The sequence below is a fragment of the Bubalus kerabau genome, chromosome 8, assembly GCF_029407905.1.
Source record: "Bubalus kerabau isolate K-KA32 ecotype Philippines breed swamp buffalo chromosome 8, PCC_UOA_SB_1v2, whole genome shotgun sequence".
NCBI classification, from domain to species: domain Eukaryota; kingdom Metazoa; phylum Chordata; class Mammalia; order Artiodactyla; family Bovidae; genus Bubalus; species Bubalus kerabau.
The window spans coordinates 68,901,671-68,927,320 of record NC_073631.1 but is presented as its reverse complement, the minus strand read 5'-3'; the positions used below and the strand labels follow the sequence as shown (position 1 = coordinate 68,927,320).

The window sequence follows — 25,650 nt, the reverse complement described above, 5'->3', positions numbered from 1 at the left end:
GACTCCTCCAAGCAAGCTGCTCTCTGGGCCCACGAGAGCCCTCGGCTGGTGCAGACAGGGCAATGCTGCTTAGCACTAGATGCAGAGACTGCGGTCTAGCCCACTAACCATCTCTCTGGGTGAAGGTATGAGTTTGGACAGACATACGTGTGTGTGTGTGTGTGTGTGAGAGAGAGAGAGAGAGAGAGAGAGAGAGAGAGAGAGAGAGAGAGAGAAGAGAGAAGAGAGCGAGCGAGCGCGTGCATGAGTGAACTGATGGGGGAGCTATGTTACTATTCAGACACACAGAGGTTGCTACGATGTTTCCAGGATGAGGGGCTTCAGACAAACAGGTGCCCTCCATTGCTGCCTAGCATCTCAGAAGGCTCTTTGCTGGTGCGGGTGGGGTTGGAGATGTGAGTGGCCCTTCAGGGTGGGCTAGTGATGCTGCATCCCACAGCCTCACAAGACACTGCCACTTGGCTCCCATTGGACCTTCCACAGGGCATAGACTCAGGCACCCGCTTCCCCTCCCAGAGCCCATACAGAAGCACCCCACCTGGATGCTGTGTGACTCCTGGAGCATCTGCTGCTGTCCTCCACAGAGTGGCAAGCTAGCCAGTGATTTGCCAGGAGGAAGAGGGGCACAGGCTGTTCTCCCCAGGAGGTGGGGGGTGGGCCTGATTCAGACACCATGCTGGGTGGCAGGAGTAATGCTGACCACTGCCCCTGACTCACAGCCCAGTGAGCCAGTCCCAGGGCATCCAGGTAGGGAAGAGACTACACCCCACAATCTGGTCCAGAAACAGCTACACTTTGCATGCCCAGCCCCAACACAAGCCTCACCCCATCTTCCCTGCCTCCTGCTCTCCCCTTCTCCCACAGTAGAGTCTGACCACCGCACTCACCCTGGGGTTTGGGAACATATCCTGGGCGCCCCATCCCTCCCCACCGCCCCGGGGAGATGCGGGGCGGAAATCGGCTAAACAAAGAGAAACCCTAACGGAGAAACTTCAGGCACCAGAGTATATAATGTGGGAAAGATATTTGTTTTCAAAGGGAAGGATTTCCTTCTCCTCTTTCTGGGTTCTCAGCGCGTGGAGCACGGGAATCGTGGGCAAATCACTGTCTTAACGAGGTCTGAAGCTACGGTGAGGTTTGGGCAGAGGGAGCACCCCTAATATGTCTTTAACGCCGGCGCTATGACCGTGCCGAGGCTCTCAGGTCTTCGACGCTGGCTTCGGAGCCCTCGCTACCCTCTAAACCGCCCTCGTGGGAGCCAGGTGTTGAGCCCACGGCGGAGGGTCCCAGGAACACTCACGGGTCGTGTTGTACTTGACACCGTTGAAGTACTCAGGGCACGGCCTCTCCACCAGGACTCCGGCCGCGCTCCGGGGCCAGCACGTCCCGATCTGGTCCAAGGTCGTGTTGCAGTAGGAGTAGGGACCTGGTGATGGGAGAGAGCGGAGCGGGGATCAGAGGGGCTGCTGGGGCCCGCGGGGCGCCGCAGGGTGCGAGGCGTTCGAGCGCGGGGACCCGGGCGCACCCAACGCGCCAGGCAAGGAGCCCGCGCCGCCCGGGTCTGCTCGGCTCTCGCCTACCCTCGGGGTGCAGGGGCAGCCCCCAGCCGTCCAAAACCAGCTCTTCGGCCAGCTCCAGGCTGCAGTTGGTCTCCAGTAGGCTGTGGAGCAGTGCCGCGTCCATTGCGCCCCGGAGCCGCGCGCGGAGAGGGAGTGTGACTGCGCGCCCAGCGTGGCTGCCAGGGGCTGGGTTCGAGAGTGAGTGGCTGAGAGAGCGCGGAGTCTTGGCTTCTCTCGCCCAGCCCTGACCTGCCAACAGCCTCCCGGCGCTGCGCTCGAAAGTCGGGAACTGCCAAGTCTGGACCTTAGCGGAGAGGAGCCGCAGAATGCACTCGGCTGCGGGTTCACCCGCTCAGTCGCGGCCAATGGCTGCACCAGGGGGCGGGGCCGGACGGCTCCTCTCTGCCTGGCCCAGGCTCCCGCCCCCGGCCCACCAGTCCAACCCGGAATCCGCCTTCTCCGGCTCATACCAGGTCCGGAGGGGGGCGGCGGGAATGGACAGTGTGGGCCTTGGGTGGCGGAATGATCTGCCCGAGGGTCGAGTTCCGGGGGCTGCAGTGGGCAGGAAAGCGCGCCCGCCCGCCCCAGGAGCTCGCCTCGTGTTTCTTCTCCTCCAGTGTCTCGCCATTTGTTTCTTCTCCTTGAGCGAGGACACTGGAGGGTATGACAGGGAGTGGAGAGCCCACGAGCAGATCTGCACTCTAGAAAAGCCTCCGTGGCCTCTGGGAAAGGAGTGGATTGGAGGGGCGTCGAGGGAATCAAGGGAGCCACGAAAGAGGCTGGCGAGATCAAGAGGCTTGAATAGGTGCAGACCTGTACCAGCCCTGTAACCCCCCTGTAACCAGGGGGTTAGGGTGGGGAGGGATTTCCGGGAAAACCAGCCCTGGTGAGGCAGGACTGGAGAGAGGGGTGGGTGGGTGGATTCCAACAGGAGCCAGGAGGCAGGGGTAATGCTAGGTCTCCCGCTTGGGTGACTGGGGGCAGGAGTAGTGTTGCCATTCACTGAGATGGCGAAGTCCAGGGGAGAAACTGGCTGAAATTATCTGAAGAACCTCAAACACCCAGGTCTTACTGCCCTGGGTTTCAGAGGGAATAAAACGAGAAGTGAGAACCTCTTTTCCTCTTGGCTTGGGCAGGGCAACCTGAAACTGGTTTCCACAGCAGGGTGTGTGTGTGTTTAAGTTAAGTGTGGAGGGGAGATCAGACCTCACAGCAAGTGTGGAGGAGCTGAAAACCTTTATCTGGAATTTGCCCGGGCCCCTCAGGACTGCCTGCTCCTTAACTCCCTGTGGCTCCATTCTGAGTGCCAGGGCAGGTCCACTGCTCAGGTCTACTGAGGAGGGTGGGGGTGGATCTGGGCTCAAGATACAGGGCCTGAGATGTGGTTCACCTCAACTCAGGCTGGATTCAGGCCTGCCTTTGTCTCTGCTCTCCCTGCATGTTACCCCAATTCTCACCCTCTTTTCTGGGGCAGTTTCTCCATCAGTGAAATGTTCTCAAAGGCCCCTCCCAGCCCTGAGACTCTGGTCCTGAGTTACGAGATGCAAAGACTGAGGGAGATGTACATGTGTGTGAATGTGTATGTGTGTGCTTTTATCTTTAGAGGGCAGGGAGAGCTGGGACCCAGTCCCAGCTGGGCTGGAAGCCCCAGGGTGGCTAGTCCTAGTCCTTCTTGCCATCTTTCACTGGGAACAAAGCTGCAAGAGAAGGCTGAGAGCATCCTGAGCCAGCATTATTCCCTGAGCACGGAGAGGGGAGAGGCAGACTGGGCTGTGTTTGTGTGCTCCAGTCTCACCAGCCTCCATATTAATTCTGCTCTCATTGCCCAGGCAGAGCCAGGGAGCAAGCTCGGGAATCTCTCTGGGGCCAGCTGATTGGCAGGTACGAGGTTCAGATCAGCCAGCCAGGTCTATCCTCTGCCTTTTAAATGGACAGAGCCCTTGGCTCAGCTCTGGGCAGCTGCAGAGGCAGAGGTCCCTTACTGTCCCTAATAACCAGTGCCAGGAACAGGCGAGGATCAGTTGGGTCCCAACCCCAACCCTAGGCAGAGTCCTGTAGCCAGTGCCAGGCTGAGACTCGGCCTGGGTCCCAGACCAAGCCCTGCTGCACAGGACTTGTCCCCCATAGGCTGGACTGTGGCTGGCAGGATCAGCCCATTTCTTCATTGTGAAGTAGTCTCATTCATGCACAAAGGAGGGTGCTCCACACAGTGATCACAGCACAGAGGGAAAGGAGAGCCCAAGCTAAAGTTATTAACCTGTTCATCACCAGGGCCACCGCACAGGAAAAGCAGCTGTCTCAGGGGGAGGTGAGTGCCCAGTGACCAGAGGCCAAGGACTTAATGTCTCACATGCAGGATGGAAGGTTGGCCTGGGTGACCTGGACTGCTCTTAACTGGAGAGCACATGTGATAAAGCTTCCTCTGGGAAGTGACCATTTCAGGGGCAGGGCTAAAGACCATTCTGCATCTTGATGGGACAGTCGGGACCTGAGCACAGGCCCAGAGACCCAAGGTCCCCTGGCCTCCAGAATGCAGTGCCATTTCATCGTGGAGTTTATTATCACCAGCACGATTGTCTGCTATTCTAGATGTGACAGAGGAAAATGAAAAAAGGATCAGCTTTGGAACAAATGGATTTTACAGCTCATTTTAGTGTTCACAAATAAGTAAATGAGGAAGAAATTGTAAAGAGCAAAAACTTTCCTCACCTAGATGAACTCCAACTACCCTTAAAGTTTGGGCCTTTTTGCTAGCTAAGGAAGCAGAGGTGGGTGGGAGGTCCCTGGGATGGAGGTGAGCCCCCAAGCCAGGCACTGGGGCAGAGGTATTCGGGACAGTCTGTATGCCCCTAGGCTGGTGGGAGAGGTAGCAAATAAGTTATAGGGAAGTGTGACAGGTGCTGAAGGAGACACCCGTGTGTCATGGGCAGCGTGGGGGCAGGTACCTCTGGCCCACCTCTGATGGCAGCTGCAGTGGCAATCCAGGTGCTCCAGGGTTCAGCTGAACACCGGATAGGCGTGCAGAGCATAATGGAAACACACATGGCATCTCACAGTCATGAGTCTGCACAGTACACACTTTCTCTCACTCATCCCACCACCCATCAGGTATCCGCTAGAAAACAGGATTTAAGGGGACAGTCTTTGCATGTCTGAGGGCTGTGCTCAGTCAGGCTGAAGAGTATACAGAACTGGGACAGGCTGTGGGGTTCACTGTGGTTACAGTGGGGCTTCTGAGGGCATGGAAGGCTTGGGAGAGGCCAGAAGGTGCCCCACTCTTGCCCTGTGGCACTGGGGATGGTGCCCCAGGTCAGGCCAGACACTCCTTCTCCATCCCACCTCACTTCACCTTGGCACAGGGGAGATGCCTGGTGTCTTCAAGTGGAGCCACGGGACTAGGCTGTGGAGCAGGAAGAGCCCCCGGCAACTGTCCAACCCCACACTCTCATTTACAGATGGCCAAATGGAGGCCCAGAGGAGGAAAAGGAATTTCCCCCTCCAACCCCTCCCAGGCCATCCTCCTTTCCACAGCAGCCGGACTGGGCTCCCTGCCTCCTCCACTGGGCAGAGGAAGTGATTTTTCTAAGATTGTGTGACTTCTTGCAAAAGCAGCTCTCCATTGCCCTTGGGACGAAGCCCAGCTCTTTAGCACCGCAAACAGCGCTCTTCATGATTGTCTATTCCCCATCCTCTCCTCATGCTTAACTTGAGATGCCCTTTGGGTCCACTCGCCATTCCCTTGGAACATTCTCTACCTCCACACCTTCACATGTGCTGTTCCCTCTGCCAGGAATGCCCTTACTGCTCTATTCCAGTTAACCCAGCTGACTCCCATCCGCCCTTCTAATGTTCAGCTTAGCCCTCACCTCCTTTGTCTTATCTGGGGTGGGTGGCTCTTCTCCATGCCTTGGTCTGCTGGGGGCTAGTCTATATCACATCAAGGTTATTAGTTTTTCTATTGTGGAAGGCAGGGCTGGTCATGTTCACTAACCAGTCCCAGCACCCATCAGAGTGCTTCATGCTTGTGCTCAGCAAATCAACACTGAAAGAATGGATGCTTTGGCAGAAGCCCTGTCTCCTGAGATCCAAGGGTCTCTTCACATATGACCAGTCCTGGTGTGTGTGTGTGTGTGTTGGATTAGGGAGTTATTTCCAAGGATCCTTGATTCCATTTGCACTCTTACATTGCCTATGGACTGAAAAAATAATATGCCTTACAACTTACAGTATATGCTCTATTAGATTCCTCTGTGATGAATAAAACAGAAATAATCCATTTAAAGCCTGCATGAAGTCTCTTGTGATTATGTGTTTTTTTTCCTTTATTTGGACCTTAGGGTCATGCAATTTAATTGATCATAGTCTTTGATTCATGACCCTTTGTCATCATTAGCCTATACATGGCCCAACTTTATTTCATTTTAGTCTTTTCTGTTATGGAAGTTTGTATGTAGTAGCACATATAATGATTTATTGCCCAATCCAAAACTAGATCATTACCAATCACTTACAAATTTATCTATACACTCCTTCCTCAGAGGGAACATTCTTTTGAATGTTGCATTTATCATTCCTTTGCTCTTAGTTTTTTTTCAGTTTTATCACATGTACATATATCTAAACAATAGGTTGTTTGGTTTTACTTGTTTCTGAGCTTTAGGGTAGTCAATATGCATTTTCTCAATTGGTGGACACCTAAAAGGAGATACCTATCATGTGGGGACCAGAGAAACTATTCCTGAAGTTCAAGGGCATCCTAACAGCCAGTACTGACCACTGCAGGGGCATGGTTAATGAGGGATGATGCGTCCCCACCTTGGCTGCTAGGCAGCACCACCAGCAATGTGGTGGATGAATAATTAATGAAACAGGGAAATGTTCACTCTGAGTTACAAGAAGAAAAAGCAGGTTACAGAACTGTAGACACAGGATCATCCTGGTTTTGTGGAAAAAGAAAAAAGAAAAAACATGAGACTCTATGGTGTGATAAACTTCTGGCAGATAGACACATTAAAAAATCCCTGGGTTGTGGGATAATGGGCATTAATAGTCCTCTTCAATTTTTAAAAATATCTTTTTCCAAATTAAATATATACATATATTACATATTCCATTTATAAATTGGATGAATGATATTACAAGTCAACCAGGGGAGGCCTTGTGATTGCGTTGTTTAAACTAACCAGTCTGTGGTATTTTACAGCAGCCCAAACAAATTAATGGGCTTCCCTGGTGGTTCAGACGCTAAAGAATCTGCCTGCAGTGCAGGAGACTGGGATTTGATCCCTGGATGGGGAAGATCCCCTGCAGGAGGAAATGGCAACCCACTCCAGTATTCTTGTCTGGAGAATTCCATGGACAGAGGAGCCTGGTGGGCTATAGTCTGTGGGGTCACAAAATGTTGAACACGACTGAGTGACTAACAAGCAAATTAATACGATGGGTCAGGTGACTTGTTCAGGGTCACGCAGCTGTTAGGTGGAGGAGCTGGGATCCAGATATGGGATTGGGTCTGTCTGACCCAAGCACCTGGGTTCTTGACCACCCCATTGTAAGGAGGGCAGGCGACAGGGTTTTCCCCCTGATGCGCGACTCGAGCTGCATTTGGTGCCTGGTCCCAGTTCTGGCCAGCACTCTTGTCTCCTTTTGCTCTGGCAGTAGCTCCAGATCCCAGGGACACTGCAGCCCTCCTCCTTCCTTGTTGCCTCTGTGGATGCAGCCCCGAGAAGGCTGGGACATTGGGTGGAGCCTTGGGGATGTCTTTCCAGAGCCTGTGAAGACCCAGGGCTCTTCTGAGCTCTGCAGTGGCTGCCCCTGATTCTGAATCAGCGGCCAGGAAACTCTAAGGGGTCAGAACTCAGGGACCCAGCTGCTACTTCACAGGTTCTTACCAGGAGGTAACACCTGTAGCCACGGCAACGGGGAATGTATTTTACACCTTCTGCTGGAGTTTGAAGCAGAGAGGTGCCCCCTCCTTGGGCACCTGAATGCCAGCCCAGCCACTTCCTTAGGCACAGACATAGGGAGCCGGCAGCTGGAGGAGGACTCCCGGCCAAGCCCTTCCTCATCAGTGACCTGTGCCCCCAGTGGGGAAGGGGGCTGCCCAAGGACAGACCCAAGGCCCAGGCCTGGAAGCCTGTCTCTATCTACCACCCGCTGAGCCTGGCTTGGCCCACTTCTCCCCCAGGCCCAGAGGCTCGCCCTCATTTCCCAGGGTCTGCTGCAGGTGGTGGCAAGGAGCTGGCATACCTGAGAGGTTGGTGAGGGTCTTGATGGAGTGGCAGTACTGTTCCAGCAGTGCCCACACGGGCTGGTCTCTGGGTGCCTGGCTGGACCCCACCTAGAGGACAAGAGGGATGAAGGTCAGGCTCTGGCTAGACAGTGACAGCATACGTCTACCCCTCCCTGCTCCCTGCCCCGCCCTGTCCTGTCCCTTACTCCTCTATATTGTACAGAGAAAAAAAGAGGAGGGAAAGTTCAAGGCCCCACACAGCAGACCAGCAGCCTGGCCAGGTCTGGAACCCTGAAAAGGCCTTAGAGGTGGTCTAGTGAGGCTTGGTGCCCCAGCGAAGAACATGCTCTGTCCATCCCTCAGCCCTTAAAGGCTTCCTCCCCAGGATGGGATGTGCCCTGTGCTCTTCGGTTGGCAAAGCTGGAGTGGGGGTGTCCACCAGCCCTTCAATCCCCCAGCAAACACTGTACAACCCTGAGGTGTGTCAGGCCCTGGCTGGGGGACACAGTGGGAGTCTTCAAAGTAGTCCCAGGTCAGGTAGGGACCCCCTAGACTTGGAGGCTCAGAAGAGATGGGAGAAGAGTGGATAGTTTGTTTCCCTGTCACACAGGTAAACAGAAACTTACAAAGGTTAATATGTGGAAGAGACTCCTAACTTGAACTTGAGAAGACAGGGGAGGCTTCCTGGAAGAGGTGGCATGTTGGGGGCAGCCAGAAGGACGAGTAGGGGGAAAGGGACCACAGTGCCAATGTAGAGACTTGCCTGGGAACAAATATGGTTGTTGTAACAATGGCAATCCCATCCAAAAGAGAAACCACCCAGAATCACATCTCCTGAAAAAGTCATGAGGGACTAACTATGGAGGGATAAAGTAGATGTGGTTATCTCTGTCCTCGAGGGGACCATCTTCTGGTGGGAAAGATGGATAGATAACCAACTTGTTACAGTGTCTATAATTTGCTTAGAAGGAATGGGGTAGCATTACAAAGGAAGTCACACTGATGTGGGATTTGAAGGTTGAGTAGGAGTTTGCCCAGTTGATAAGAGTGGTGCTGGGATAGAGGTGGTGTCGTAAGGGTAAGGGTGGTGTCATAGATAGACAACAACACATGTGCAAAAAACAGGTTGGGAAATGCATGGTGTGAGACTGAACAAAAGCAATGCCCTCTACAGTTCTAACCATCGTCTCCCATTCTTTCCAAGACCACCACTGTTCTTATCCTATGACCAGTGTGTCTGAGTGTGTGCACTTGCGTGTGTGTATATGAGATTACTTTTGCACCACCCCAACACTGATATTCCTGATTCTAGAAAGGACTGCCCCTGTAGTGGGCAGCCCCTCCCCTTTCTCCTGCCTGTCAGATGCTCCCTCCCTGGCAGCTGGGTCAATGTTTGCCCTACAATATTCCCAGGACCAGAGCTGGACAGCCCTCAAACATCACGTTCCTCACATCAGGCTTAGTCCATTTCCTGTGTTGGGGCTGGAGGCCACACATTCACCTTCACCACACCGGCCTGGAGCTCCTAATTAATGACCCTGCTTGGTCAGATGGGAGAGCGAGGGTGGCACGGCCAGCACCCACAAGCACTCATTGCTCCTGGATTCTGTCAACTGGCTCCACAGGGCTAAGGGCAGAAGGAACTGCTGGGGAGCACAAGTCCTGTGTGTGAGGTTAGTGTGCATAAGGGGTATGTGTGCGGGGCATGTATATGTCTGTGCAGGGTGTGTGCTTGTGTATGTGAATAATATGCATGTAGTGTGGTGCGCTATAAGGAGCTTCCTGAGCCGTCGGCCAGGAGCTCTGGCCATTTGGCTTGCAGGACAGACACTGGGGGCCATGGTCTTGTTGTTCACATATCCCAGGGATGCCAGGAGCTACCCAATGGCAGCTTCTTGGGCATCAGGAAGGCCCAGCTGCCCAGAGAGCCATCTGCCAGGAGTGAGGTGGGCTGGGGAGGGACACTCTGGGTCCCAACATCCTCCAAGAAGAATTCTGGTGTCCCACCCAAAGCTGGTCTGGGGAAGTGCGGGCGCTAGGCCTGATCCATTACCCCTTTCCAGCCCCCTTCTCTTTGTTTGAGAAGCAGCTGGTAACAGTTTATTTGGGGATGGGGTGAGTTCCTAGGAAGCCACCAGCCTCTGGAGGTCACTGGAGGAGCAATGCTCAATGCAGAGGCGCTCGGCATTGATGGTGGACTCTGACTGACCAGATATTGCATCTTAGATACAAGCTCCTTCTCTCAAAGCCCCCAAAGGCCACACTATGGCCCAGTCACTCAGGCATCTCATGTTCAGCTTTAGGTGGGAGTCTGAACACGTGGTGCTAAGCTCACGGACAGGGATGCAGGACATCCTCCAGTGGGACTCGGGCATTGTGGGGCTGTCCTTGCATCAGCCGCTGTGATCTGAGGCCACAGTTGAGTCTTCTTGCTGAGTAAAGAGGGGGGCACAGCCGCTATGCTCAGTATCGATGTGTGCTGTTCAAGCATGGGCAAAATGGTGAGCAGATCAGAAAGGGTTTGGAATAACTCCCAGATCTGGGCTCCCTCTTCTTGGCTGGTCCAATAAGCTGGCAAAGACATTCATTCTCTTCAAGGAGCCGGTTGGGTGGATCTGACTCAGCTCAAACCTGCGGCATACTCTGGAGGTGCCTATTTTGGACATAGCCGCTGCTGTGGGTGGTGGTGAGCAGTAGGTGGGCAGGCAGGAGGAAGAAGAGACTGGTGCCCTCAGAAAGCACACAGTGGGCCAGGGAGAGCAGAGACACAGCCACGAATAAATACCCCCAAGGGCTGGGTGATGAGCTGTCAGAGGCGGCAGACTGCAAACACGCCCACATTCAGGGCTCTGGGGTTGCTGCTCCTCAGCGCTGTGGCCTTGGCCAAGTTATCTAACTTCCTTGAGTCCTGGCCTCCTCCTTTGAAATGAGGATAATACAGGGCCCTGGGATTTGGTGTGCATTAAACAAATTACTGAATGTCAAGAGCTGGCACATAGAAGGCACATGTTCCATGGTAGCCCTTGCCATGGACTCTAGGAGGGGTCTAGTTAGAGAGTTCAGAGATAGAGTGTTCAAACCTCATTAGAGGGAGTCCCATGGCCTGGATCAAGCCCTTCTCCTCTAGAAAAACCTCCTGGAAACCCTGTGTTCCACCTTCCACACTCTCCAGCCAGTGCAGCTCCCCCTCAGCTCTCAGCAGCCCCCCTTCTATAGACAGTGGCCCCTGGAAGTACATCCGCACCTCCCTCACCAGGCTCACTGCTCAGCAGTGCTCAATGGATGCTGGGTGAGGAAACTGGGCATGGAAGTTGAGTCTAAGGGAGGAGGAAGGGTAAGAAGAGCAGAAAGAAATTCTAGGGGCAGGAGTTGGTCAAGAGAAGGCTGAAAGGCAGGGAAGCACAGGGCCTGCTCAGGAAGCAGTGAGCTTCTGGTCTAGGGATGCTATTAAGAGGACAGGACTTCCCTGGTGGTCTGGCGGTTAAGAATCCACCTGCCGATGCAAGGGACATAGGTTCGATCCCTGGCCCAGAAAGATTCCACATGCTACGGGGCATTTAAGCCCACAAGCCACAACTACTGAAGCCTGCCTGTCCTAGACACCCATGCTCTGCAACAAGAGAAGCCACCACGATGAGAAGCCGGCACAGATCATCAAGAAACTAGCCTGTGCTCACTGCAGCTGGAGAAAACCCACCCCAGTAATGAAGACCAATGCAGCCAAAAATAAATAAAAATTTAAAAAGAAAGCAGAGGGTTGGAAAGAGGCTTCTTTGATGTGTAGTCAGCATTTCCTATGTCCTAGATGAAGCTCTGAATGCTTCAGCAAAGCCTATTTAATCCTCACAACTGCCACAGAGGTCTCTGTAATGATCCCATTTTACAGGTCAGGCAACTGAGGCCCAGAGTGGTGAAGTCACTGCTCAAGGCCACACAATGAGTAAGTAAGGGGCAGAGGCAGGATTGGACAGACAGTCTAGTAGGTTAAGATACACACGGAAGAGCTGGGTAAGAACATAAAGGCCTGTGCTCCATGGATGCTGGGAGGACCCTGGCTCCAAACAGGGTGAGTAAGAAGCTGCTCTCACCACTGGAGTGGGGGGCTTCAGGCAGAGAGCTAGGTCATGGTAGGAGAGGAGGCAGACCCAGTCAGTTGGGCAGGGCTGTGCTCAAGAGAGACAAGAAGTCTGGCTTCTGGAACTGACTCTGAGTCCCCTGGAGACCCCTTTATCTCTTGTGTGGTGGACACCTAGGGCTTCTGTACTGATTAGCTCTTGGCTGTTACAGCAGCAGAGAGCTGTCCTTACACCTCAGTCCTGCCCCACGAAGCTACAGGCTGCCGGACATCAGGGCCATGTCTGTTTGACTCACATCCAGGTCACAGTTCCCAGTCCAGAGCCTGGCACACAGCAAGTGCTCAATAAATGTCTGTGTGGATGAGACCACGGCCCCCTCCACCAGGTAGAGTGGCACCCTGACCCCCAGCTCTGGGAGCTCAGGCTCTGGGGTTTTCCTGCTTGCCAGGCAGCCTTCTTTCTGAATTCTCCCTTTGAGAATGGCTGGGGTCCTAGTCCCAGTCTCGGTGTGTCTGGAGTCGGAAGCTCTCACCTTAGACGAGGGCAAGGGAGTCGCCCTGGCAGGGGGAGGAGGCAGTGGGTTGAAGCCAAGATGCCAGCTGCTCTTTCTCCACCCTTGGGCCCTGTCCAGGCAGAACCTGTGCCCCAGGGGTCAGGCGGGCTTGAAAGGTGCCATCTCCCTGGAGCCAGGGGGTCTGGCCCGGCCTAGTGCTCCCTCCTGGCTTGGTGACAAGGCTTCCTCTAAAATTAGCCACTGGTCTAAGCCTGGGAGATTTGGGACCACAGGTCCTGCAGCCAGGCTGCCAGTAACTGGAGGGGAACGGGGTGAGATCCCACCCTGCCTCCTCCCGCTCTGCCCAAGGTCAGAGAGGACTCCTCTGGGAGGGGGAGGAGTCCTCCCCAGGGTTCTCTTTCATTCACTGGTTTCATTGAGCCTGAGCTAAGAATAGAGGCAGGAGAAGCTCAGGCCCTGTCCCGGGGAAGGAGGAGGAGATGAGGGCACTGGGGGACAGGGGAGGAAGGAAGGAGGAGAGAGGGAAGAAAGGGGAGAGGAGGAGAGGAAGACTAGAGGGAGACAGAGGGGGCAGAAGGGAGGGAAGAAAGGTTGGGGAGAGCAGACACAGTGGAGGCCATACTGGAGCTGAGGCTGGCCGAGGCAGAGGCTGAGGGACTGGCAGTCAGATGAAGGAAGTGATTCTTTTCTGGTGATTATTTTCTGGAGTATCTGGGCAGGCTTTCTGGAAGGTGCTCTGTTCTAAAAAATCAGCTGCCCAGACCTCTGAGTGAAGAGCCCAGGAGTTCACAGCAGCCTTCCAGCCAGATCTCCCTTCCCCGAATGTTCCAGCAGGTCCCTCTGCCCAAGATGTCCCATTCTCCCATCCAGTCCACCAGCTTGCCTGGAGAAACTTCCAGGCCTCTCCTTGCCAAGTGTTCTCCCTGGTCTCTGAAAGCCCATTGTGCCCTCTCACCTCTGTCCCTCTTCCCTGTCCTGTGTCATGCCAGGCTCTGCACACAGATGTCTGAGGGACCAGCAGGGAGGGATAAAGAGGGTGAGGGAGGGGAGGGAAGGCAGGAGCTGCAGGAAGAGGTCTCATAACAGGTCACAAGGCCTAAAATGATCTCTTAATGATCAACTCATCTAATGTCAGTTTGCCTAAGAGTCACCTTTTTCTGATTGTGTTGGTATCTGAATATCTTACATTTTCATCAACAGAACTGAATCTGCAGTCAGTCTATCTCCTTTGAGTCCTGGCCCTACTACCAGTAGATGACTGACCACGTGAACTTGCCTCAGCTTTCTCATCTGTCAAATGGGGGTAAATGGTGATCTTATGTCCCAGGGTGGTTGTGAAGCTTAAAAGCAGTAATGTGTGTCAGGGCTTAGAACAGTATCTAGCATGTGGTAAGCGTGGTGCAGGTGCTAAAGAGAATAAACAAAATAAGCTTATGGAATAATATACCCCTCCCTCTGGAAGATTTGAAATGACATCTTATAAAAATAAAATTTTGGATACAATGACCTGAGACAAACTGACTGAGGAGTCCTAAAATGCTGAAAATTAGATAAAGTAGAAAATGACAGTTAAGAGAATACAGAATAGTCCTGTAATTCATAAAGTGCTGCAAATCTGAGACTGACTAGAAATATGAAATTAAATGGGCATTGCCCTCAGACAAATTGGTTTTTTAAAAACATCCTAAAACATCAACAAAATGGCCAAAATGGAGAGACTAAATTAGCTGATTAGGTTAGAAAACACTCAGAGAGTATTTGAATTTGGGAGAAGAGTTATTAGACAAATTAGCTTCTGGTAAATGGCCCCTGAGTTTCCCCACCCCCACCCTGTAGACCCTGGGTATGGGGGGCAGGCGGGGGTGTGCAGGGCCCTGGTCTTGGTCTTGGGGAGGGCTGTGCAGGTTAGGGAGGGTCCAGGCTTCTGGACTCTGTGTTTTCCCCCTTTGCTGAGCCTTCTTGGGACAGATGACCCCACAGGAAGCAAGAAAAGTTGTTTTGAGGTCCTGAGGGAGTGTCTTGTTGCCCAGATGTCTGTGGATCTGGACCCAGATAAGACTCTTGGGGTCTTCACAGAGGGCAACGTTGTTGTTGTCTAGTCGCTAAGTCGTGTCCGGCTTTTTGTGACCCCACGGATTGTAGCCTGCCAGGCTCTTCTATTCATGGGATTCTCTAAGCAGGGATACTGGAGTAGGTTGTCATTTCCTTCTTCAGGGATTCTTCCTGACCCAGGGATTGAACCTGTGTCTCCCTCATTGGCAGGCAGATTCTTTACCAGTGTGTCACAGAGGGCGAGGCGGTTTTAATCAAGGATTTTGGAATCCAGTGGCATATCCCTTAGCCTTACTTGCCCTCCATTTCCGTCTGTAAATAAATGTCTCCACCTTCCCAGTGTTTTAGTAAAGGGCTTGGCATGGCGTCTGGTGCCCAAGAAGGCTGTATGATTTCAGCACTGCTTTCAAAGTAGCTTCTCAAGGGCTCAGAGGGCAGCCAGCAGCACCAGAGTGAAGGCTTGGCTCTTCCAGGCCCTTGCAGTGGGGGCTGGCCCAGGGTATCCTCACTACTCAACTGCCTGCTGGAACTTTCACCATTGTAATTGTGAGATCAGGCTCCTCCCCAGGTCAGCGAGCCCTGAGTTCCCCAGGGATAGAAATCCGGTCCCACCAGGACCACCATACTCCCTGGAGCCTCATACCATCTCTTCTCAGGGCTGGGACCCTGGAGCCTTCCCTCTAGCTTGCTCTTTTCTCAGTCCCTGTCTAGGACCACCCCATCTCCACCCCGCCATCCTGCCCACCTCCCACTAGATCTCCTCCCAATTCTGGCAGAGGCTCTTATATCTGCACACACTTGTTCTTAGCTCCCATGTGTGTGCTTAGTCGCTCAGTCACATCAGACTCTTTAAGACCCTTTGGACTGTCGCCCAGCAGCCTCCTCTGTCCATGGGATTCTCCAGGCAAGACTACTGGAGCGGGTTGCCATTTCCTCCTCCAGGGGATCTTCCCGAGCCAGGGAACGAACACATGTCTCTGGTGTCTCCAGCACTGCAGGCGATTCTTTACTTGCTGAGCCATCAGTTCCCATGACCAGGTAGTAAATACACAATTCTTCACCATTATTTTCTTCCTGCTCATGTCTGCTCTAGGCTATCAACTTCATAGGGTAAAGGCTGATGTTTTCACCCTTGTGTCTTTACCACGCATGATCCTCCTTAAATACTGGTTGAATAAAGTATTACTGAATAAATGAGAGGGCTGGAGGCCAGTTCCCTCCTGGGTTCCCTTACTTCCCCACCACCTGCTCAAGGTCACTTACTCTATTTTCATAGACAACAGAAATCTCAGAATAGTTGGAAAAGGATCCAGAAATAAATAGCATTACCACGAAGACCCAGAGCAAGGAAGACTGCTCTTTGGGGCTAGAGAGACCACAGTGCTCTTTAGCAGTTATGCAATGATAACTTTGGGTGGATAACTAGTTTCTAATCTCGGGCCATCCAGGGGGCTAGGGGCAGGGCCTGGGTGGACTCTAAGGGGACAGCAGACTCTTGCCTCTGAGGTTCCCTGTCCTTACGTCCCTGGGACCCAGGGTAACCTCCCACAGACTCTTCCACCTGCTCTGGAGTCTGGGGCAGCAACCAGCAACCCTCTCCATCTAACCAGCTTGGGCAGTTGGAATCATGGCTCCCAGAGGGGCAGGGTCAAAGGGCAACCCTGGTCCTAACACCAGCTCTCTTGGAAGGCACCCACCCAGGGAACAAATGCTAGGGGGCAAAAGAGCTCAGAGAAGACATCAGGAGTAGGAATGAGAGGTTGTGGGTAGTAGTGAATCTACTCCACAGCCTCCACCCCTCCCTGCAATGTCGTTAAAAGGACCTGGCAGGTCCAGGGACTATCTGACCATTGGGGCACTGACCATACCTTGGCACAGTGCCCCGTCCTGTCTTCCACCTAACCAGACCCCCTGGAAGGGCAGGGCCCCTCGTGTCTTCAACTCAAGTGCCTGGTACAAAACCCCAGCTGTATTTACTGAGTGCTAACTCTGTGCCAGGCACAGTCACAACCATTCCTCATGACAACCTTATTCATTAAGCATCAAAACCATCCTCATTTTACCCAGGAGGAAACTGAGGGGAAACGTGAGTAGCCTGCCCAAGGTGACACACTAATCAGCAAAGCAGGGATTTGATCAGGTCTGTTGGCAAAACCACTTTGCCACAGACAGTGGATGCTCAAGGAGTCCTCTGTGACATATGGGGATGGGACCAGGCCTCCTGACCTCCATCCTGGCTCTGACCCTTGCCCTGCATGGCCTCAAACACTTTTAATGTCGTGGCTCTTCATGAAAAGTGTGGCCCTCCCTCTCTGAACCTCAGTTTCCCCATCTGGAAAATGGGGAAAGAGAGATCAATTCCTCCCACATCCATTTCTGGGTATCACTCCCTCCCAACCTCACCCCCACTTCTTCAGCTCTTTCTGTGCAGCTCTTTTCCATCTCAACACCCCCAGCTCCCACCTGCAGACCCTGACTCTGGCCAGTGTTCACACCCACAGCTTTGGGCATGGGGAGATATTTACAGCTTTGAGAAATGCTTGGCAAGGTTGGTTCCCCCAGGTGTCCCCTTTGCTCCATTGCTCATTTGATACTGAGGCTGCCTGGTTTCAGGCACTGAGAGGAGGGTGGGGACTGGCCTGCCTGCAGGAGACAGGGGACAGCTCTCTGGGGATCCCTTGTGGGGAAGGACCAGAACTGGGACGGGGTGAGGAAGGGACTTGAGGCTCCTACAAGGAAGGGGGAGTGCAATCCATGGAGGAGGGGACAAAGTGGACAGAGACTAGGAATTCCTGGACCGAAGGAAAGGGCACGTCCTAGACACTAGGGCGTCTCCCCGCACGCTCTGCTCATCCACAAGGGCTGCTAAGTCCCATCCTAGCTGGTGTTAAGAGTTTCATCTCGCTCCCCTTCCCTCTCAGTTAGGCAGGACATCTCCATCCCATCACCGTATGCAGGGATCCCCAACTCCATGCCAGCCACCAAGTCCTAAGACCTTTTCCGTCCATCTCCTAACAGGGCTGAGTGAAGCTAAACCCAGTAACTAAGCAGTGAGACCTCCACCCCCCACCTCCGCTGCCTCGCAGTCAGGAGAGCACAGAGCTCCAGCTCCCAGCACCCCCACCCCGAGAACAGTCCCCCATCGCCACACCCGACACTTACTTTAAGCAGTGGCGGGAGAAGGCAGAGCAGACAGAGGACACGGTGCGGGACGTGGAGGAGGCTTGGGGGCGCCGCGGGACCCCCCATGCCCTGTGCGGCCGCGGACAGGAGCCCACCTCCCAGCGCGGCCGTCCCGCCCCGCCCGCTGACTCCGGTGCCTCCCACCCTCCTCCGCTACCGGCCAGAGCGGAGTGGGCCCCTCCCTCCCCAACGCGCCGGCGGCCGAGGTATGGCCCTGGGCACTGGGGGTATCTCCCGCCTCCCCCGCCCGCAGGGACACCGCCCCAAGGCCCGCCCCCCTCCAGGTTATTTATAGCGGCGCCGGGCAGCGGCTTCTGCCTAGGCAGCCAGAGCCCAGTCTCTGCCCCCAGAGAAGGGGTTAATGCCTGGCACCTTTGCCAGGGCTGGAGCTCCCTGCTCCAGGGAGAGAGGAACTGAGAAAGGGAGGAGGGGGTCTTGGCGGTGGTTGTGGCCAGAGCACTGAATAGGCTGGGTAGATCGCATCCCCACCAGGCTTTCCAGCCCTGCCCGCATCTTCTAATTGTCCCGGGGAACTTTTAACAGGCACCATGCCTACTGGAGACTTCCCTGTTGGCTCAGACAGTAGAGGGTCTGCCGGCAATACAGGAGACCCACGCTCAATCCTTGGGTTGGGAAGATTCCCCTGGAGAAGGGAAAGGCAACCCACTCCAGTATTCTTGCCTGGAGAATTCCATGGACAGTGGAGACGCCTGGGCTACAGTCCATGGGGTCACGAAGAGTCTAACATGACTGAGAGACTAACACTATGCCTATTGGGACAATTGAAATTCCTATGTGGAGGCCAAATTAAATAATAGCTCTGTATCGATGATCAACTTGCTGATTTTGATGACTGCACTGTGGAGTCTTGTTCTTATGGAGTAATATTTAGGGCTACAGGGGCACCATATCTCAAACTTATTTTCAGGTGCTTCAGAAATACACATACACATGCACACATAAATACATGCATAGTGATAAAGAGAACAATATACCAAATGAGGCAAAATGTAAATAATTGGGAACCGTGAGCAACTACATGTGTATTCTTTGAATCATTCTTCCGAGTATTCTGTAAATTCAAAATAAAAAGCTAAAAACTGTATTAAAAAAACAAGGACAATAAAGGCAGTGATGCCAGGCCCCGCCCAGAGCCTCTGCTTTTATAGGTTGGGATGGGGCCCAGGCATTGACATGTTTCAGTAGATTTTACAGGGATCCTGATACCAGGCAGGGCTGAGTGATGCTGGTCTCAGATGGGGACAGGTCCAGACTGGGGCTGGAGGTGAGACTAGTTCTCTGGGAGCCCTTGAAGCAGCTTATGGAACTGTTCCAACAGGTGGGCCTGGTGTGCAGAGTTGAAAAAGCTTAAGCAGCAGTTCCAATGTTGTTAGGATCTGAGGGGAAAGCATTTGAGGAATGTGATTAGTGAGGCACTGAGCTTTCCTGGGAGGGTGCAGCCCAAGTTCAAGAAACTTAGACTGTTTATGTTCATGCTGGTCTCTGCCTGGGACACTTTTCTGTCCCTCAAGTCCTCCCCTCCTCTACCCTCTCCCTCCAGGTAGCCCTTCCTGACTGTGCCTTCAGCTTCCACATTGCCCTCCCCTGAAATCTTAGGGTCTGAATCTGAGCCTCTGGCTCCTCCTTGATGTACATTGTTTGCTGAAGGCCCTTGAATGAGGTTGGTCTCCAACCAGCTTGGCGAGGAGGCTAGAAGCACTTCTTTTTATTTCTTCCTCTCTTTCTCCTCTGTTGTCCAAGTCTAGCTCCTGCGGTGCAGAGGCATCTTTATGGGGAAAGCAAAGCAAGAGTCTACCAGATCTCCCCGTTCATTTGAAGGTGACGGGGGAAACCCCTGAGACAGGATATGGCTTTACCAGACCCAGATAGGCTTGGTCAGAGAGGGCTCCTGGCAGGAAATGACCACTCAGCAGGACTTTGACTGAAGGGTGGGGAGACTCAGAAAGAGAGTTGATGGGTCATCATGAGTATCACCAGTCCTTTTCAGCCGTGTTACCGGAGCAGCACCTCCGTGGCCAGACTCACAGTGGGTGCTGTTGAGCAGAGAGCAGAGGCTCTGACCTCAAGGTCAGCCTCGTTGCCTGTGCAGAGAGTGCCAGCAGAGGGAGCAGATGTGGAGCAAATGAGATCTGGGTGTAAGTAACTGTGAAGGGAGCTGAGAGATGGTACAAGGTGCGTGGCAGCTCAAGGAGTAATGAGGGACTCCAGGGAAAATGTGCTACAGGAGACTTGTGAATGATTTAAAGTGATGAAGAAGGGAGAGATCTTTCCAGAGGGGGGTTAGGGAGGGCGGAAGCTAGGAGATAGGCAAGCACAGCTGGCTGGCCTGGGTGTCTGGCTGGGGTGGGGACAGCAGAGGGCCAGGCGGTGGAGGACAGGCCTCAAGGGAGCTAGATCTGCTCTAGTCCTAGGAGGGTCTGCAGAGCAGACAGGGTGCTGGGTCCTGATTCCTCTCTGGCCAGGGATTCCGTGTGTGCTTCAAAATCGGTGTCCTTCCGCAGCTTTGAATGTTCATTGGAGGGCATCTCTTGGACAACTAGAGCCACATTTTGCACCAATGTAGGAATTGATCCCCAGGAACCCAGGAGTTTACATCTTCCAACCCCCAAGGGCTTGCTTTGCCATTGACTGGCTGGTGCTCCTTTGCCTGCAGGTGAACCAACTCTAGACGTAATTAACAGTTGGGACTCACAGGCATCTCACTGCTGCGGGTCTCCTTTCCCCTCTCTGTCCTGCTTTCCCCTCTCTCTTACCAGTCTCTTCTGGGAGCACCTCTCTTACGAGTGCTGTATGGGAATTCTCATCTCGTTGCTGGGGACCTACAGGGGCCCAGAAGGTTAGGAAAGTCTGGACTTGGCTCTCCTAAATGGAATGGCTTAAAAACATATAGCAACAACAATACAAGACATACAAACATTTTCGAGCCCCTAAATTGTCCCCTGGACAGCTCTTCTCTGCTCTCAGAGATTGTCGGTGGCAGAAGAGACCCTGCCTGAAGCTATTGATCTGGGCAAGGCTAATACAAAGTGTCATTTATAAGCTTTCTGTTCCTAAGGGAAAACTGGGGCAGAAGACACTTTTATTTATGAAAATGCCTATATGGCCCTTTTTTGATTATGAAAGATGAACTGAGGGTGGTCTAGCAGGGAGGTGGGTGATTTCTTTGTGAATTAAAGCAGTGGAAATTCTGAAATTTAGCTCAGTTTGGCATCTGAGACAGTGAAAGGAGTAGAAGGGCTGGAATCTGAGCTGAGGGTTGTCCCAGGGGCTCAGAGAGAAAAGGGGGACAAGGACCGCAGGGCAAGGCAGGTCTGGGGAGGGGCGGGCTGGAAGGGCCTCCTAGCAGTGTGAATGGTCAGTGAACATTAGCGATGGGGCTGTAATTACCCTCCTCCTCCGCTACCCTCACCTTTAGAAATAGTGCATCCCACGAGACAGCAGGTGCCAGTGGTGCTTGGAGAACGAGGCCAGGTGCTGGGCCCATGTGTGGACAGAGCTGGAGAGGGGTCAGCAGAGGCAGGAAGTGGGAGGGTATTGGACATTTTGTCTGGAATTGTCTTGTCCTTCTGAGCAATGCTCCATTCTCTGTCCCAGTGTTTCTCAATGTATTTTTTCATTATCACTCCTCCCCCCGAAAGGAGGCCATTTTAGATTTCTTTTTTCCTATTTTCCCTCCCTGCTATGAAATTTTAATGCCACAGACATATTGTGTGTCTGTTTATGTACTATAGTTCTTTGGTGGGCCATCAACCCTTATAATATCTTGCCTTCCAAGAACCACTTTTTGCTTCCTTAGGAGCATGATTCTTCTCTTCCGCCTTCCCCCAGAGTGCAAGTTCTAATTCAGCCATGTGATTGAATTGGGCCAATGCAATCCATCAGGCCAGACAGACAAGAGGGCCTCACCCCACTGAGCACAGTTGGTTGGTGCAAGAGTGGGCAGCTGGTGTGAACTGACCCAATCGGAGTTCTTCCCTTGGGTTTTTGAACTTTGCATGTAAGAGAAAGACTACTGCTCTCTTGGAGAAACTGACAGATGCAAAGTGCAGCAACTGCAGGATGTTGACTGTTGTCTGGGGAAAGCCAAGCTGAAGGAAAGGGGAGCAGAGAAAAGAGGAGGGGAGAAGGTCCTGGTAACCTTTGAGTCTCTGGTTCCAGTCCAGCCAGAAACCCACTGTGCCTCTGCCCCCAGAAAGGAACTTTCAGTAAATCTTCCCTGACACCCTGAGCTAATCTGAAGGGTGTTTCTGTGTTGACAATCCAAGGAATTCTGATCAACACAGAAGCATCAAGAACTGAACATAGAGATTTTCCTGGTGGCCCAGTGGTTAAGACTCTAAGCTCCCAATGTGGATGGGGTGGGGGAGGGGGGCTGGGTTTGATCCTTGGTCAGAGAACTAGATCTCACATATTGCAACCAAGAGTTTGTATGCCACAACTAAGGCCTCATCCACACAGCTAGATAAATGAATAAAAAGAATTGAACAGTAGAGTTTAGAACAAAAGGTGAGAAAGAAAATGGAAAATACCCCATCCCCATGTCTGGGAACCAGAACTGTTAGGGAGAGCCTGAGTTTCTGTAAGTCTAATGGGCAGGGACAGTCAGGTCATGGTGTTGGCTGTGAAAGGAAAGGTGATTTTGGAGGACATTTGGGTTGCACGTGTCTCTGAGCAGGGGAGGGACAGAGCTGGATGGGCTTCTAGAATGCTTGCTTGAGCAGCAGGGTGGTTGGTCTTGGGTCAGAGCAACAAGTCTGAAGTTAATTAGAAAGCAGAGTTGCTGGGGCATTGGCCCAGGCAAGAGATAAGAGGACATCTCAGTCCCAAGTCTGTTGGGAAGGCAGGGCCTGCACCACAAAGGGGACATTGGCCAGGCTCCTTGTCCTGCCTTGTGGGGCCACTGCCCTGACACCATCTCTCACCTTGCCCCCTAGCCATTTATGACGCTATTTCCTTATTTTAGCTGTGCTCACACCCATTTAGCCTCAGACTGCAGAGTATGCTTTTGTGATGCAATTTCAGAACACAGTGTTATAGCGTTGCTGAAAAAACAGGCATTGATTTTGCTCACTATTTGCTTTTATTTTTTCTGTGGGTTCTGTGGGCTATTACTTTGGTCTCTCTCTTGGTCTTTTTTCCCCTCCCAAATCCTGGTTCAGGGAAGCCAGATCCAAGTCTGAGTTATGATCAGCTTTGTTGTCACTCGTCTCTAAAGGAAAACAAGTCATCATGTTTGATTAATGGGGATTAAGTCAGCTCTGGCAGAGTTCTTACCGACTCACCAAAGAGCCTTGAACTTAGTGCCTGGAGAACAGCTGTGGGACTTGTACTTTCCAGAACAGCCTGGACTCCTGGGCTGAGTGGCACTTGGGGTCTGGCTCCTGGTTGTCGTGTCTGTGGTTTCACAGCTGCCCCTGTGTCCTGTGCAGGCTCCTCCCAGGGGCAGGCACAGTGGTTTGGACTGGGCAGAAACCCATGGAAGGGATGCTGGGGGCGGTGCAGGCCAGGCTAGTCTGCTGCTACCCCTGGTAAAGGGTCTGGTCTCTGGTGTCTGCTCCGCTCCAGTGTCTGCTGTGGCCTCTATGACTTAACTCTCTCTACCTTTCTCCTCAGTGGCTATACCTGTAAAATGAAATAGTAGCGTCCATTCTCAATAGGATTGGAGGAGAATAACCACTTCCTGGAAATGCAAGGGAAGATCTTTATGGTCACTCTGCTTCTTCAGTTCAAAATCAACAAATATTGAGGACCTACTACGTGCAAGGTCCTATGCAAGGCGTGAATGTGGGTGCCTAGAACGGAGTAGGTTCCTAACAAGTGTTTGTCAAGCTAGCAGATGACTGGGGATGACTACAGGAGTCTTGGAGGAAGAGGCTTGGAGCGGTCAGGGACAGAAAGATTTGAGAAGGCCCTGGCACAATGGGCAGACTCTGAATGTTTCCAGTCAAGTCTGCCTTTCCTGGACTCCCATAAGAGCACTGGGCAGGAAGGAGGAGGACTGTCCTTAGTATGAATTCAGCAGTTATGGAGCATCTGCCAGGATGCAGGGAGATAAGACATAGTGGTTGTCCCAGAGTGGTGGGGAGACAGACTAGTGAACAGGCCAGGGCTGTGAGGGTCAGTGAGTGTGGGACACTAATACCATCTAGCCCCCAGGTTGGCAGAGGATGAGCAGAGCACAGCTGGGTGAGGGTGGAAGTGTGGAGGCCGGAGGAGGGGCAGTCAGAGAGGACAGAGGGCCTCCCAGAGAAAGTGAGAAAGCAAGAGTCTGGGGGAGGAGGGGGAATGGCTGGGAGGTGGGAGGTGGAGTTAGTCGTGGTTGGGGATGGGGAGGTGGTGAGACCACTGAAGTGAGGCTGAGCAGTGGGCAGAGTCCTGAACGGGGCATGTGGGCCGGATAAAGCAGGTAGTGGAGGAACTAGCTGTGGGGGTGACAGGGTCACATGGGCACTGCAGAGAGAACAGAGTGGGCAGGGGCTTAGCTGGGACACGCCCCAGAGGCAGGAGACAAGTCAGGAAGCTCTAAGGATCGGAAGTGCCAGTGGCCCGAGTCCTGGTCCTGATGCTGCTCCCCTAAGAACATCAGGGCTAGAAGGACCTTAACAGTCACTCAGTTCCCACCCCATTTTGCAGATGAGAAGCCAAGACCCAGTGAAGGCAGTGTGGGAAGGCCGCCCCCCTGAAGGCTGCTCCTAGGCTGCACCTCCGGCTGGTCCCCACCCCTTCTCCTGGGCCAGATTGCCTCTGCTTTGGGGTAATATGTGGGACCCCAGATGGCAAGAGCCCAAAACATAGCTAAATAAAAGGTGAGTATTCTGTGAGGCTGGTGGGGCCTGTATTCAGCCCTTTGCTGGCAAAATATCAGGCCCAGTGACTGGGCAGCTTGGCAGCATCTGGCTGAACTTGACCCCGAGGCTGCACTGGGAGGAGGGCCCAGTCCTGCTGCATAACTTACCAGCTGTCAGCCCTTGGCAAAAAGCTTCACCCCTTGGGCCTCAGTCTTCTCGTCTGTCAAATGGGGATAAGGATGTCTGTGATTAGACTGCCTTACATCATACCCCGGGTCATGGAAGAGGCTGGAGAAGTTCAGATTCCCAGGGGTCTGGTCTCCCTGTCAGGGTCCCTGGTCTCTGCTCGGGCCCTCTCTATGTGGGATTTGTTTGATGGCCTTCCAGGCAGACACTCTCCTGGCCCGGGGTACAGTTGAGGTGGGGTGGTGGTTCTGCCTTGCTTCGTCGACCAGCGCCAGCCTGTCAGTGCTGTGGGGTAAAGTCCGCTTCCTTCCGTTCTGATCTCTTTTCCACAGTCCTCAGCCCTTGCTGGAACATAACCTGACAATGACAAATTACAGGCCATGAAGGTTATGACAGCTAAAGACTTACACCTCCTAATTCACTCCTTTAATCTTCCCAAGATACACAAAAGAATCAGCTGTACCAAAGGCTAGAGCTAGGCCAGAAACAAGAAACATTAAGTCAGAGCTCTAAGAAAGTCCTGAACCAGGATGCTGGGCCTCCCTGGGCCCTGCCTTCTGGTCAATATGCTTGCGTCCCAACCATGGGGGGCAGGGGACTGCTTTCCCCTTGGCCTTGCCCATCATAGCTCTTTCCATGTGACAGCAGCTGTCCTTGGAGGTTTAGCTCAAGTTGGTGTAAGCACGTTATCCCACATCCCAGGGGAAGTTCAGTGACCTCTCCGGGTGGTCGTGAATTCCAGGGAGCTCATGTTCTCATGGTCACCTCTGGTCAGAGTCCCAGCTTCTGCTGGCCTCTTGTCTTGCCCTTGTCTCTCTGTTTGGCTTACATAGACCCACACATGCATTTCCCCTGGGCCCCTGACCATGGACCCGGGTGCCGCTACTCCTGCTATGTGGAAGCTCGACCATGAGACCCTTCTTCCTCTTGCTGAGTCAAGACCCTCCTGCTCCCACTGGCTGTGCCTGGATCCACTGCCTTGAAACTCACCACTGCCAGGCCCTGGCCCCACTCACCCCTGCCTGGGGACAGAGGATGT

At 53.2% G+C, this 25,650-nt stretch overlaps 1 protein-coding gene across 2 annotated transcripts in view; it reads right to left on the bottom strand.

Moving 5' to 3' along the window:
- Nucleotides 1–17,707, bottom strand: part of CRHR2 (corticotropin releasing hormone receptor 2) — a 44,335-nt gene extending 26,628 nt beyond the window's left edge. Inside the window, exons 1-3 of one of the 2 annotated variants that reach the window (XM_055590478.1) lie at nt 17,596–17,707; nt 7,809–7,899; nt 1,301–1,426 (exon numbers count right to left, since the gene is read on the bottom strand). In XM_055590478.1, coding sequence (XP_055446453.1) covers nt 1,301–1,426; nt 7,809–7,899; nt 17,596–17,682 — 304 coding nt within the window. In that variant the 5' untranslated portion in view covers nt 17,683–17,707. Of the gene's footprint in view, nt 1–1,300; nt 1,427–1,580; nt 1,810–7,808; nt 7,900–17,595 lie in introns of those variants that run through there. The other variant, XM_055590479.1, reaches the window with a different exon arrangement.
- Between the last annotated feature and the right edge of the window lie 7,943 nt (nt 17,708–25,650).